Source organism: Rhopalosiphum maidis, chromosome 3, assembly GCF_003676215.2.
Source record: "Rhopalosiphum maidis isolate BTI-1 chromosome 3, ASM367621v3, whole genome shotgun sequence".
Taxonomy (NCBI): domain Eukaryota; kingdom Metazoa; phylum Arthropoda; class Insecta; order Hemiptera; family Aphididae; genus Rhopalosiphum; species Rhopalosiphum maidis.
This window is the reverse complement of record NC_040879.1, coordinates 14,975,198-14,991,737: the sequence shown is the minus strand read 5'-3', so window position 1 is coordinate 14,991,737 and position 16,540 is coordinate 14,975,198. Positions and strand designations below refer to the sequence as shown.

Sequence of the window (16,540 nt, the reverse complement as noted above, 5' to 3'; positions counted from 1 at the left end):
AGACTTCGTGGAAACCGTAAAAAGGTTGTAAAGTTTAATTTATAATGGTGACACTCGAAATTTAGGTAGGTAACCTTTTTTTACTCGAATTGCCTCTGGGTGTTTTCAGAGGCAGTTCTAACCCAAACAGTCTACTCAAAGTGCCTCCCATAGTATACTTAGATTATCGATAGTTTTTACTATCGATGATATCGATTATATCGATTTCCATAATGTTCAAAACTATTATTTTAAGACATTCAGTATTTCACAGGCAGATTAATTTGTCAAATTCAACAATCTTGTCGATCACTGATGATCAGTTAAAGATTAGGCCGTCATCACCGTTCAACACAGTCAATTTCGTAAATAACAATTACACGCAGTGTTATAAAAATAAACGTTATTAGTATTATTAGTGTAAAAAGCAAAACAATTTTAATTTGTGATGGTTTTAAGTTTTGATTCCAAAAAAATTTAGCCAATGACGTTAAGCAATGGACGTGTACATATCGTCTGAATTATTTTATATATTGACTATATTTATTATTATTACACCTGACAGTCTATTTACTAAAATGTTTAAGGGGGCCACACACGTTCAGTTAAAACTGTGCGATCCGACTGCACAGTTTTATCTGTATAGATAAATCGCACGTGTGTAGGTTAATGCGACGTAATTTTTAGAACTGTGCAGTTGATCGGAAATAAATTGAAAATACCAATTGATAAAACTGTGGCAATTAAACTGTGCAGATAAGACAATGTGTGTGTAGACAAACGTCAACTGCACAGTTTTTAATTTCGCTACAGTCACGTGAAAGTAGACTCAACTTCACGAGTAGTTCAAACTTTATTATAAAATATATTAATTAACAACTTATTTTGTCTTTGCCATTTAAACTATGGCAACAAAACTTCGAGAGTGGACCGAAGAATTTATAGATATTTATCGTTCTGAACCGTGTCTTTGGAAAGTTAAACAAAAAGAATACCACGATCGAAACAAAAAAAATGCCGCGTATTCAAAATTAATTTTAAAATTACGTGAAATAGAACCTGACGCGAATAAAGAATCAGTCATAAGAAAAATAAATAATTTGCGTTGTACCTACAAAAAAGAATTAAAAAAAGTAATGATATCAAAATCTGGATCATGTTCAGAAGATATGTATGAACCAAAGTTATAGTATTTCCCATTAATGACATTTTTAAATGATCAAGATATACCAAGGCCTTCACGCTCCAATTTGGACACCGACAATGATGAGGTAAGAAAATTAAGTAAATATTTTTTACCCCAACAAATTTTGTGGAGCCATTCCTCTGACCAAATGCAATCAAAAATGTCTAAATCAACATCGTAAATTATGAATAGATAAAGAAATATAATAATATATTTTAGATTCTGAGCGGAGCGAAGAATGTATTGATTTTACAATGTTGTGTGTTTTTTTTTTTATTTGTGTCTGTGTACATGATAAGTTGTCGAAATAATGCTTCGATTTTCAACTTCAGTAGCTTTTCCGATTTGAAAATGAATCTAGTTGATGCATTGGGGAGGTCATTTTTTGAAATTCCCAATAGTTTTCAAAAGCACCGGGAAAAACCGAAAAAAAAGCGGGTAAGTGAGTATCGCTCTGCTGTAAATTAGGGGGTGGGATGGACCTCGGACTAGGGAAGGTTAAATTTGAATGCAATGACAGGTATCATTGTATACGAAAAACGATTCTGAACGGAGATTATTTGTCAGTCTAGGATATATTATATTTAAATATTGTCATATATTCTATTTTGAAACAAATTCAAACATTTAAGTAAAAGTTTCAGGATCTTACGTTAAGTAATTTTTTAAAAATAACAAAAATCGAAAATTATTTATTAGTAATACGTTATTTTACACGTGTATTTTTGATTTCAAATTAAAATTTGTTGAATTGAAAATTTACAAATTCTTTAGTTATTAAAAATTTATAAAATGTTTAACTCTTATAGCTAAGGATTGAAAATTTGATACAAGGTTCCACATACCATAATGAAACTTTTAAATTAGTAATAATAAGTAACAGTTATATTTATAATAACTTATTTATAAAACATGTACAAATTAAATAAAGTAATTTTGCCACGGAACGCTTCCTTCGTTATTAAAATAGTTCATAAATTCTTCTCTGATCATTTTCGGTGTTTTGGCTATATTTCCTGGATTTCTTGCATCTAAAGGTTCCATGGCAGAATTGGAGTCATATCCTTCTAAGGTGGTTCCATTATCTATTTGTTCACGATCAAAACAATCAGTTGGTGCATATAAGTTCGGTACTTTTTTGATTAAGTAATTATGTAACACACAAGATGCCATGAAGATTTACTCAATTTTTTTTGGATTTAAATTAATGTCTGTGTGAAAAATTCTAAATCTCGTTGCCAAAATTCCGAAAGCGTTCTCTACGATTCTCCTTGCTCGTGATACACGATAGTTGTATATTTTTTTCTCAGAAGACGTCAAATCGGCTTGTCTGAATGGTTTCATTATGTCCGATCTTAACGGAAATGCGTCATCAGCAACAAAAACGTAAGGTAAATGTCTTGAACTATTTGTGACAAGTTCTTCAGCTGGAATGTTAAGCTCATTATTTTGTAACATTTGAAAGAATTTTGTGTTTTGTAATACCCCTCCATCCGAAACTCTACCATTAGTTCCAAAGTCACACAAAATAAACTGATATTGTGCATCAACTATAGCCATTAAAACCATACTGTGATGTTTTTTATAATTATAATACTCTGAACCACTTCCCATTGGTGCAGTTATAGCCACATGTTTTCCATCCATTGCTCCAAGTAGATGAGGAAAGTTCCATTTTTCTTCAAATAACAACGATATATTTTTCCATTCATTGAATGTTCGTGGAAACTAAAGTAAAAAAATATTGTTTCAGATTAATCTGGAAAAATTATCAGAAACAGCAATAGAATCAAATGAGGACCCTTCTTCTGAAGATCTACCTACATCTACTCTCACAAGTACTACTTCTACAGATACTACTTGCACTAAATCTCAATCTACAAGACCATTAAAAAGAAATTCTGAAGCAGCTTTAACAAAAGATGTTTTGTTAACCGTACAGAATCACTTAAAACGTCCAGCATCTCAAGATGATCGATATGAAATTTTCGGTAAAGGGATAACACTGAAACTTCGAGACTTAGACAAAACACAAGCATTGTTTGCTGAAAAAATTATCAACGAAGCTTTGTTCTTAGGCGAAATGGGGAACTTAACAATATCACATAAGGTAATGACTCCAACAACAACGCCATTTGATGAAGTTTATTAAGTATATTTACCTTTGTCTAGTTCTTCCACATCAAACCATTCTAACATATCTCAGAATTCAACCAATTATTCACTTCCATTACATCGTATTTATCCTAGTACTGTAGCTGGATATAATGAATCATCTATTATTCAACCAGTTAATTTATCTTGTCCAACTACTATGTACCAAACTATTAACCAACTGCAGGATACTCAAGAAGGAGTTTTGCTGCCACAACCAAATTCAGCCGAAACCGCATCTTCATATTTATCTCACTTTGATAGCAGTAATATTTAATCGATGTGTCCATGCATTCTATATATATATGTTATGTATATGACTATTATCTACTTATGTTTTATCTTAAATTATGTTAATAAAAAACCAGTAACTTAATAAAACTCTATAATAAAATCGCAGTTTTATTAAGTACATACCTTTAGATACTCCTCGTGTAGAACTGTGTATATTGCTTCACATGTTTCTGGTATAATAGTAGACAATGATTGTGGTGATATAATTGTAGAATATTTTAGACATTCATAGGTTCTTCCGGTCGCTAAAAATCTTAAGGTCGCTGTCAATCTTTCATGAGGTGATATAGCATCCCTCATTACAGTATTTTGTTTTTGGATAAGTGGTGTTACTAAAGAAAGAAGGTGCAGATAGGTATTTTCATTCATTCGCAAATAATTATTAAAATCTTTTGGAGTAATTCTCAATTCATTTAACAAATTTGTATGCGAATATTTATTTCTTTTTAGTAACCATTCTTTACACCATAAGTTACGTTTTTTACGTTTTTTATTTTTTAAAATACACATTAGTCCGAGAATTGCAACAGCATCATCTGTCGTCGCCATAACTAGACTACTAACGATTTATTCTGATTGTACCGTCAAATCACTCAGTTTTAACTGAAGGTGTGTGTTTAGCCATTAAAACGATTTATCGTATAAATAAAACTGTGCAGTCGGATCGCACAGTTTTAACTGAACGTGTGTGGCCCCCTTTATTTTAAGTATTATTTTCTCAGTTTATTTAATATGTAAGGTTATACCTAAATCGATTAATTATATCTATCGTAGGCGATTCCAGTACAAGAGGGTCACTACTTTTTCGACTACTTTTTTTTCGGGGGGCAATTCGTGAGCGCCTTTCATAATAGACGATGGTCGATGGCGACCCGTCAGCTGAAGTAATGGCTCATGAGTAGGTATTGCTAATTTGAAAAAAAAAGCTATATTAAATGTTTATATTCAGTCAGTTTTATATCACCATATAAACTACCCCACTATACGTCAAGTGTAGGCTTATTACTAAATAATTGTCTGCCACTCGAGAAAATGTGAAATTTATTCAGCTTCTCAGTCAATACTAAAACGTTTTATAAAAACAGATTGTAGGAATCCTATTCATTTTGTTCAAGCCAACGAAATATATATTGGTTATAAATGTGCTGCTATTATTTCAGATAGAAATTTATCAAATATTAAGAAAAGTTTATTTTATACCTTTTATTTTTCGTCAAGCGATTATTTTGTCGTGTTATTTCCATTTTCACTGATGGCAATTTTGCAATAGGACTATTTTTTAAAATTGTTTTGTGCAAAGAATAAAAAGGTCTTTCAGAATTTTTAGTAACTGTAGCAATCGCACAATGTCCAGCGTATGACCCTTTTAGAGCAAAATTTATTCTTTTCCCTTCTATAAATTTTGCAATAATAGCATTAAAAGATTCAACTATATTGCTGTCAACATTCAGTATCAAGTTTGAAGTGTGTCTAGCAAGATACCTAACATGTTGCATTACGCTATCTATAAACACTCTATCTGTACAAACAATAAATTTTGTCCATGTAATTAATATCGTCGGTTACAAAAATATTTTGAGCAACTACTATAATTACCGAAAACATGGTTGACAACATTTAAAATATCATTCTAAGCCCTGCAACTGAATTTTCTTTTTTTCTATATTCAATAGCTTTTACTATACCTTTTCGAATTCGTAAAATATTATGTGATAACAACTTTCTATCAGCTAATTGACCTGTTTGTTTTTTCGTAGTTATATCTCTAAGTTTGTAACAAAAACTACGAAGAAGATGGTTACGACATTTGACTTTTTGCATAGTCAAATTTTTGTAAGGTTTTGCTTCTAAAATTTTTTGTACACACTCGAGTCTTCATCAGCTATCAACTTTTGATATCTTATACCATACATAGGTTCACTTTGTTTGAAACCTTCAACTAATACAGATTGAACAGTGTTTATTTTTTATTCTCAAAAATAAAACTTTTTTGTTTTATACCCAATTATTTATTGCAGCCTGTGTAATACAGAAATAAATACAAATTTAAATATTTAATATGAACATATAACATATTATAATCAATTATAAAATTATGATATGTACAATTACCAGTTACCTATCAAGTAAAATTACAAGGTTTCTCATAAGTAGTTCATATTATAACCAAAAAATCTAAAAAATTTATAAACAGGTTTTTTTTTATAGATATTTCAAGTTCAAATTTCAATCAAATTAGTTATTTTTAAATGAAGAATAACGATTTTAGTCATTTTGTTGTTATTAAAAACATTATTCATTGATAGTTAAAACATTAAAAGCATATATTTATTATATTTTATACACATAATAATTATTATCAATTGCAATGTTTTTAGAAAAAATTAATTCAACCTACTGATTACAGTAACTTAGATATACTAAAAATAATAAAATATAATACTTACTTACTATGACTTATTATACACAAACTGACTTAAGAGCGGTATTTCCAAAGAAGTGGTCATAGTTTGAAGCTGACTAAATCCTTCGCCAATATTCATTATACCAGCTACTGCAGCAATATTTATATCCGTCATATTCACTTCTGAACTTTCTGAGTCAAATGTATATGTTTTCAGACAAAAATTACATTTGAACGTAAAAGATGATTTTAAACCAATTTTTTTTTTCATTGACACAGACCATGTCTTAAATTGAGCAACCGTATGTGTCGTGATTATCTTTTTCATTTATTTGTTGACATATATATAAGCTTAATCTAAAATCCGTCGTCCCACTATAGTATGTGTATCAAAATCAGAATTTATGTCATATTCCATAGAATTAGCTAATGGTTGGGCTAGGTTAACATCATCTTGAAATAATGAATAAGAGACTTGCAGCTTGGAAAATAGGTATACAATTTTCAGTTAGAGCAACATTTGAAACTATATCAACAGGTGGAACTGATGAAATTTGTGAATTTAAAGAAGTTTGATCACTGTGCGTTCTGGATAAATTAAAAGTATATGTAGGTATATATATATAACTAAACCACAATGAACTATATATATTGTTAATCATTAAAATGTTCATAATATTTACACCATACTAAAAATGTAAAGATGAATTTAAAAAAAACCGGAAACTCGCTCTTTTGTATAGTATAGACTTCGATCATAGATTAGGTCATTATTAGGGCTGAGATTTGTATGTAAAACATATTTTTACTAAAACATGATAAATTAAGTATTGCAAATGATAAATTCATTTCACATGATTTGCAATAAAATAAAACAAAACATATTTTATTTTACATGTTTTACATATTTCGTCATATAAATACATAATTTGTAAATTTTCTGTTTTTTATTTACATATTTAGTGAACTTTGACAATTTCAGTGGTTTAGTATAGTATTATACATTTATACTTCGACAATAGTACTCGTAAAAATTATAAGTGTATAATATGCATATGAAAAATAAGTATATGAAAGTATTAGTTAAATATTAATAACCTATAATTATAGTTTATCTTATTTGTTTTTGTTCGATAACTATATACATTAATGATCTTAGATTATACTTTATATTGAACAGTTATTAGAAAAAATATATTTACGAATTTTCAACAGCTAGTACTTGCGTTCGTGTGGTTGTGAAAATATCTTTATATTTTATATATTTTAAATTAAATTGATTAGAAATTAAAAAAAATTAATCGTATATTATTCAAAAATTATTTAGAATTTCATTTTATACTACATATTTTAGCCATTTTAACTACATATATATGTACATATTTTTGGTTTTTTATTACATATTAATCATTATTTATTTAAAAGTTGTAATTTTTATAGAATTTAAATCATACAGGTATAAAATACCTACTGTAAACATAATTTTAATTTAAAAATAAAAGCAAATATAATATAATATTATTAAAAATAATATAAATATTTTGTTTGTTACATTCGATACCAGTGATGTTATAAGAATACAGTTTTATAAATAATTAAAAATATAATAGGATAATAAGTACATTATTTAAAACTAAATTTATTTTCTTTCCTAATTAGTTTATGATTTTATATAATATTACATTAGTTCATAACGAATCACATATTATTGTTTGCAGTGTTGTGCACAGATAACTTTAAAATTATCTAGATAAGATAACAGATAATGCGTTGAAAATTTATTTAGATGAGATAAATAGATAACACTTAAAATATTTATCTAGATAATAGATAAAAGATAACCACATTTATCTAGATAAAAAACAGATAATTAATATTTAATATCGTAGATCCGAGGATAGTAATAATGTTTCGGTTGGGCGTTTTTCTTCTTCTTCCCAAGTTAGGATTTCTGCATCAAAAATGTATTTTATAATGAAGAAAAAACTGAGGAAATAGTTAAAACTATTATTTTGTACCTAATCTGCTTTTTTAAAAAATAAGATTAAATGTAAATAAAATACTTTATTGTTCAAAATTGTGTTACAGAATTTTGTCTATAAAATATATTTAAATAGTTAAGAGTACATAATAAAACATCAGAAGAACATCATAGAAAAACATCATTAAATACTTAATAAAAATTAAAACTATATTTATTTATTTTTGACGTAGTTATAAAATATGTTTTGTTATGTTTATGCAAGTAATTAAAATAAAATAATTTTAATAGTTATACCAAAACTAAACATGTACAATATTTAATTAATGTCGAAATAAATACAATGATACATTAAACTTGTTAGATTTTAAACACATTAACATCTCAAACGTCTTGTCACTCAAACAATTCCTTCTTGGAGTTAAAATTTGAGTTCCATTGCTAAAGAGCCTTTCAACTGGTGCTGAAGATGGTAATGTAGTATTGTATTTAAAAAATATATGTTTTACTATTGGATAATGGTCTAGAATTATTAAATCTTTTTTATCTTTCTTTTTGGAATTCAAGTAAGATAATCCTTGTACACTAGCCAAGTTTTCACATCTATGCTGATTGAAACTTTCTAATGGTGATGTACTTAGTTGAGAATTGAAAATTGATGTATAAAATTCATCGCCACTATCATTGTCTGCTGTAGAAGGTCCAGAAGATTCAGTATTCATAATAGAACTAACTTCATTGGATTCTAACAGAAATAATTTTTTGCAAATATCAAAGAGAAGGCACCCAACTAAGTTTAAATTTTGGAAGGATCAGCGATGACAATACATAAGGCTTACTTTTTGGATCATTTAAATCAAAAATAAAAGAGTATCGTTTTTCAAAATCTTTTATAATAGATAAAGACAATGGTTTGCAATAAGTCAAATGGCTTTGGTTTAATAGTAAACGTCTAATTGCTATAATAGTTGGAGCAACATAACCAAGGTAACAGGATTTTTTACCTTGGAATTTATCCAAAGCTGTTGTCAAAGGCTGCATAACTCTAATGTATTCTTCCAAAAAATTCCATTCTGTTGTTTTTAATTGACTCAGCTTCAATTTTTCAAAGCACTCAATTATTTTTTCACGGCAAATCATATTTTTCTTAATCGCATCATAAAATGAATTCTATCGAGTTGTTACAAGTAACGGGAACTTACATTTACATATATTATAAACTACATCCGATGCCATTGTACTCCTACTTACTAAATTCCAGAAGGCTATCAATTTACCAAAAGCTGATCTAGATATCATTTTGTATTGATTATTAGTAATTTTTGAAGTATCAATGGTAGCAACTAAATTGAGAGTGTGTGCAGAGCGTGTTATATGATTAGAAAGAATTATATCCAAATCATCATTGTCTTCAGAATATTCGTTATAGTTGTTGGAAGCAATAGTTAAAATATCAGAAACATTTACTACATCTATAATATCATCCGGTTCATTTTCAACATCATTTTGTAAAAATTCATATTCTAGTTCAAAATTGTGTTCAGTATTTTGGTCGAAAGTATCCATCAATATATTAATATTTTGAGCATCTAAAGTAACGTTATTTTTTGAAACTGTTTCAGGCGGTGCAAATTGTTGTGCATAAACACGAAAGGCTTTACCAAAATTACTACATTGTCAGTAACTGTATGTGTTATTTTTGTGACATTAATTCCAAGGCCTGAACTATTAATTAGTTATTTTAATCTCAATGATTGTAATGTAATATTATTTTAGATCCTTCGCATATGATCAAGCTAGTACGAAACGCTTTGGGTGAAAAAAAATGTATTGATTTAAATGGTGAAATTGTAGATTTTAATTATATTGAAAAATTACTTATACTCAAAGAAAATGAGCATACACAATTAGGAAATAAGTTGAAAAAAAAAACATGTTTTTTATTTCAGGAACAAAATGAAGGTGAAATTGACTACCCAACTTGTATCACGTTCAGTTGCTAATTCACTGGAATTTTGCATGACAATTTTAAAATTAAAAGATTTTGAAAATTGTAGAGCCACTATTAATTTCATCAATATTTTTAATGATACATTTGATATACTTAATTCTCGTTACGTCATTTCAAACAGTTTTAAAGGAGCTGTTAATAATCAAAACTATGATAAAATATTTTCTTTTATACAAACTTTTTTTATTATATCAATAATCTTAGATTAATTGATGGTAAATTAATATTGAAGTCTCAAAGAGCTACCGGATTTTTAAGATTTTTAGTATCTTTTTCATCATTAATAAATTTAAAAAAAAGATTTAATTGATACAAATAAAATAGATTTTTACTTTTATAAATTATAAACCTAACCTAAGTCAAGACCACCTAAAAATGTTTTTCGGTAATATAAGATCTCAGGGTGGATATAATAATAATCCTACCGCCCGTCAATTCAAATCAGCATACAAAAAAATAATGGTAAACTCCCAAATTAAAAACAGAGTCTTTGAGAATTGTATTGCACTGGAAGATATTTCAATACTTAATTGTTCTTCTGTTTCTTATAATTCAATTAATATAATTAATGACACTAATGTAACACTAACTAAATAGAGATATTGAATTTGAACTAGAAAAATATAACATTGAAGATCATGGATTTCATTTGCCATTAAGTTCATTTTCAAAAGAGGTAACCATATATATTGCTGGTTTTATTTCCCATAAATTGTCCTTAAAAATTAAATGTGATATATGTGTAAATTCTTTATTTGGTGTCCGAGAAGATTTTTAATATCCTTTGTTGATTTGAAAAATAGAGGTGGACTCTCATATCACAGTAATGACGTTATTAAAATATGCATACTAGCTGAAACAATTATAAAACTAAATAAACTATTTATTCAAAACAAAACATTTGCACATTTCATAGATAATGAAGTGTTTACATCTCCAATTCTCGTGACAATATTCATACTATTAATCTAATTAAATCTATAATTTCAACACATTATGACATCAAAATTAAATAATTATGTAAGAAACAAAATGAAACTGTATCATTAAGATCTTTTTATAATTAACTCGCCATATTTAGAGGGCAATAATTAATAAATTTTTTATTTATATTTATATTAATGTATATTAATTTGTATTTGACTTTTATGGCATATTATAAATATATTAAATTATAATATTATTATTATTTTGTATTTATTTTATTATTATGATAATAATCTATGATGACTAAAATCAGGTGAAACAACAATTTATTAATAATATATTTACTCCTCCTTATATAGTCACATTGCAATTTGCTGTTTTGATTGCTTCATATTGCTATGCATACGCGTATCGGTAAGGGCCTCTCTATATTACTCTATGGTGCACAGTGTCGATTCCCAATAGTAAATCTTAGATTCTTAGATATAACGGGCGTCTTTGACCATGTTAAATGGACTTCTATTCTGGTCAAAGCAAAGAACCAAGAACCTACATTATATACTATTGTAATAAACAGTAGTGAAGAATATACGATAATCCAAAGTCTCACCTTTTTTTTACTATAGATAAAATACGCCGCCAAGGAGCCGTCAGCCGAAGAACCGCCGCCCAGCTAATAGCAGTGCAAGCTAGGAGCCAACAGTACTAATTCATAAATAAAGGCTGCAGTCAATTCCATCCCACAGAGGAAACCAGCCAAAACAAATAGGCAAGATTTTGATCTACAAACGGACCAAGTTCCCAGACAATTTCGAAGCCACTAACCTGTGAGTTATTATACTATTCCCCCCCCCAATATTATTGTAACCCCTTTGAATTATTTTTATTGTATTAAAAGACACCAAGTCGAATATATTAAAGAAAATATTGTAAAACTATATAAAACATCTTATAATATACAAAAATAAAAGATAACGTTATATCAAGATAATCAAGTCTTGAAATTCGTTACATACTATTTCGCACAGATATCTCTGCAGTGCGGATACTACTGTCGTCATTGCTCCTGCTGCGTACATCGTACGTACATTTAATGTTCCTAAACTAAACTTTTGCAATTTGTTTATCATTCGAGGCTTTGCTGTGTTTTGTTTCGGAACCTATTTTTTTTTTACGAGTTGGGTGGTTAGCCCCACGTCAACCACCATTAATGGAGGGCCCAAGCTTTGAGGTCTTACCCTCTCTCCTTACTGGTAACAGTTAAGGACTATTGCGGTGTCATTCCACACCGGGCGATGGGAGCGCCATTTTCCCTACACCATTAGCTATTGGAATCGTCCACCTGGGACCTTTCCGCCAGTAGGAGCTCGGGAAACTGTGTTCGCTACACTCGTAGTACCAATTACTTAGTATCCCCCTGGGGGATGTAGTGTGATCACAGCGTATAAATTATATCTTAATATCTCATACCGTATCTCACAACTTCGTATTTGTGACACTGCAAACAGTAATTACCATATTACCTAATACCGTATAATCAGATAATTTTCTTCGACAACCTTTACCACGACGGCGGCCTGTTATCTCTCTTTTTATCAGTTTTCTTTATCATTTTACCGATTTCGAAAATTCATGTTTAAAGTACATATTTTTGCTTATGATGTTTATTCAACAATTAGAGACCACCAAAATAGTGTGCTTATAAATTAATTATTAAATTCATAAGGCAATAGTACTGCTTGGAAAAGTCACTTGAGTCGTTTACCTTGTGTTAACTAATTTCTAGATAGTGTATGTTATTATTTTGTATTACAAATTTTATTTCATAGTTATGTACATTATACATTTTAGAGTTGAATCATTCAAAATTCCCAGACCTGTACCATTGCGCCATAAACTATTACAAGATCATGGGCGCGCTGGGAGGCAAGGACGGACGATTCGTGCGATCCAACTTAGAAACGAAGACAGAAGCCAACGTCCTAGACCAGTACTGCAAAATAGCGGCAACAGAATCCACTATACCAAATAGCCAATTCCAAAATGGATTACCAACGCAGAGGCCTTAGTAGCAAGTGTAAACGAGGAGGATGTGAATCGCGTCAAGAGAAGATTAAAAAGTAAGAGATCCGAATCAGAAGATGAAGACAAATGGGGAGCAGGATTAAGAAAAACCAACCAACCATTATCCGAAATGGCAGACGATGAGGAAGAACTTGAATCAGAAGCAGCACGAAAGATGGATTCCTTAGAAATGCAATCACCCTCCATAAAACAAATAGAACGCCGGAACACAAGACAGACGACAAGGGCTCTATCCGACGTCGAGGACAACATGCCTGAGAACATATGCGCAAAGAAGAAGGCATCCAAGGTGAAAACAGTCCCCGAGAAAGCGAGTTGTGTGGTCAGCCCGGACAGAAACTATGTAGACACAGTATAATAGGTAGCTTTTTATGTCGTTTTTGACCTACTCTTATTAAAATACAAAATATTTAAAACAATTTTGGTTATAGCAATCACAATTGTTTATTATTTTTATTTGAACAATATTTTATAGAATATATAATATAAGTGTGCTACTGTCGTAATAATGTGGTCAATACCGTTGTGCGGCATGTCGTAAGCGCTTTGTTAAGTTAATGATAATTTTATATTCGTTACAACGGATAGTAATTATAGGGGTCCGTCCACATCCACAGGTGTTGGACTAACACCTAATCAAGAGGGCGTGTATGTAAGGTTGGATAATATAGCCACCAAACTAGATACACTAGTGGGGGCACTGAGTATATGAACACGCCAATAAATTTTTTAAACTTGTTAACTTAATTAACACATATTATAAGTTGTGCTCCCTATAGTTTGAAAATAAAATGTTCTTTAATACCGTAAAAATAGTCTCAATCAAACTTAAACTCCGACATTATTTTCCAAAATCCGGCTAAATCTCAAGATAGTTCTTTGGTTGGTATTCTATAAATACTCATTAGTTACCTATTCAATAATTGAATACAATTTGTGTGACTTTAGGTTATGATTTGACTTCATACTGTTTTTGTAAATATTGGCTGAACATTTTGATATTGAAATTAAAATGCCTAGACTTTTAAATAGACAAATTCATAGACATAATGTTCCAGCAAGTTCACCTGAGCAATTTTACAGAGTATCAATATTTAATCCTTACTCGGACAAATTTATTAACGAGTTAGGCGATAGGTCCATAAACCATCAAGTAACATTGTCGAATTTCAACTCTTTGTTTCAAGTAAACGGTCACCTCAAAGACTTTAAGAATCTTTCAGATAAATATATTGAAGATTTACAGAAAAACAGATCTTTTAACATAATACCTGAGTCAGAATAATAGTTATGGCAAAGAAAACTTATGCAAACAAATCATAAGCCACAAAATACTCTGGAGTTTTTAACTTATAACATGGTCTATTTACCCAAACATTTTTAAACTCTACAAATTGGACTACACTTCCGATTTCTCCTTCATCAAATTAGAAAACTATTTCAAACTTTAAGAGAATAAAAACTTATCTTAGAAATTCTATTTTTGAGGTACCTATTTATTTATTTATAAAATATGAGTATAAAATAGTAGATAACAGTATAATAGTCTATAATATTTTTATTTCAAGGAAGATTAATCGGGTTAGCTATGTTATCCATAAATTCGAAAGATAAAATCACACCAACAGAGGAAATTTATAAAAAAATGTTAATCAAAAGATGACATTGTAATTATTTTATTTGACAAATTATTGTACTGATATTCTAATAGACGTAATTTTACTAAAATTGTGACATTTTTTTCAGTTATAAAATAATATTATTTGTATTTATTTTATCTTTTTATTCCTTATTTCAAAGTAAGATGAAACAAATAAGCATTATCATATAATTTTATAAAATTTTGAATCCTCCTCCCCTCTCAAGAAATTATCGAAAATATTTCACTGCCTAATCCGAACTTACGCCACGTTAATCATGGAAACACGAAACTCGCGCCATTTACCTTTGCTAAATAATGGACAAACGCTGAACGTCTGGCGTGCTGACAAACTTAAAAATCAAAATGCAAACATAATTTATTGAACACGTACATCTTCGACTCGATTGTATCAATGATTATGATTTAATTTTGTGACAGTCAAAATTATTCAATTGGACTTATAAAAAAATAAAACGAAATTTGTTGATTTCATTCTAATAGGGTGGAAAATTTTATCAATAACATATTCCGAATGTGTAGAATTTATCGTCACGTCACTTAATCCGAACAAATTCCTCAACAAGTGGAAAAGTTGATGATCTTCAAGAACTTTTAAGTAACCGAATGATGACTGAAGAGTTCATATGTAACCACTAAACGAAAGAAAATGAACCATGCATTTGCTTGTGAAAAACAACTAATGAAGTATCTCCACTTCGTGTGTTAATTGAAATTTTATATTGAAAATGTAAATTAAAAGCATAATTAAAGTAATAAAATAAATTTTTATAATCTTGAATCTTTTACACGTAAAAACATGCAACAAAGCAGTGAGTTTACTCCTCAAAGTTAAACAAAAGATAAATTTTATTACTATATAGAAGAAACAGAGGCGGATTTCCCATTAGGCATTGTAGGCAGCTGCCTAGGGCGGCAAAATTTGGGGGGCGGCAAATTTTTGTAGTGTTTTATTAAAAAAACATCAAACGATCAAACATATAGTACATCGTATATAATATTCAGTATACCAATTTATTTTGGTTCATTATAATTTAGTCATTACCTATAAATATTATAGTAAACAATTATATAGAAAACAGTTTTTGATAATATGTACTATATATTTTAACACGTTGGTATAGTCCGCCCAGAGCCCGCATGGGTCATAATAATATATAAAGCAACAATGGTTTTATTATTCTTATCGGAGATCGACGTCGCGCGTCGTCGTAATTTCGATAAAAATAAATACTCACACAGTCACACTGCCACACTATATTACTAATTCGACATACGATTATTATATTATTTCGCAATCTGTGTTTGAAACATCGAGTCGCGTGTCGTGTGTCCGTACTGCGTGTATTTTACAAATCTACAAGAAACTAGAAAATACCTAAGCAACTGGTAAGTACTAAAAAATATTTTAAATCGTACCAAGGATAGTAACTAGTAAGGTTGTTAAATTAAATGGTTTTCTTATATAATTATCATTTTGTGTAGGTATTTAAATTTAAGTTATAATGAGTGATGGAAGAAAAAGGTTGAGTGGTTCTGAATATGGAAAACGTTCTAAAGAAAAAAATAGAAAAGAACAGGAAGTTATTAAAAGATCAAAGAAAATAAATTCTTTTTTTATATCTAAAAGTATTGATAATACTATTAATACAACAAATACAAGTAATCAAATAATTGTCGACTCAGATTCTAGTTTTGTTGAAAATATTAAAATAATTGATAATGGCTTAAATAATAAACCTCCAGAAACAGAAAATATTAAATCTATTGATGATAGCTTAAATAATAAACCTTCAGAAATAGAAAATATTAAAATAATTGATGATTCTGAAAATATACTTCCAAGCAACAATAATAAT

The 16,540-nt window shown here is 29.1% G+C and overlaps 1 protein-coding gene across 1 annotated transcript; it reads right to left on the bottom strand.

The window, feature by feature from the left end:
- Positions 1–2,344: 2,344 nt before the first annotated feature.
- Positions 2,345–2,812, bottom strand: LOC113559774. The gene has a single exon (XM_026965525.1). The coding sequence runs from the start codon at positions 2,810–2,812 to the stop codon at positions 2,345–2,347; it is 468 nt and encodes a 155-aa protein (XP_026821326.1).
- Positions 2,813–16,540: the final 13,728 nt, after the last annotated feature.

What these genes read in the sequence shown, in the direction of transcription:
- LOC113559774 (XM_026965525.1), bottom strand. Translation starts at nt 2,812, where the DNA reads ATGGATGGAAAACATGTGGCTATAACTGCACCAATGGGAAGTGGTTCA.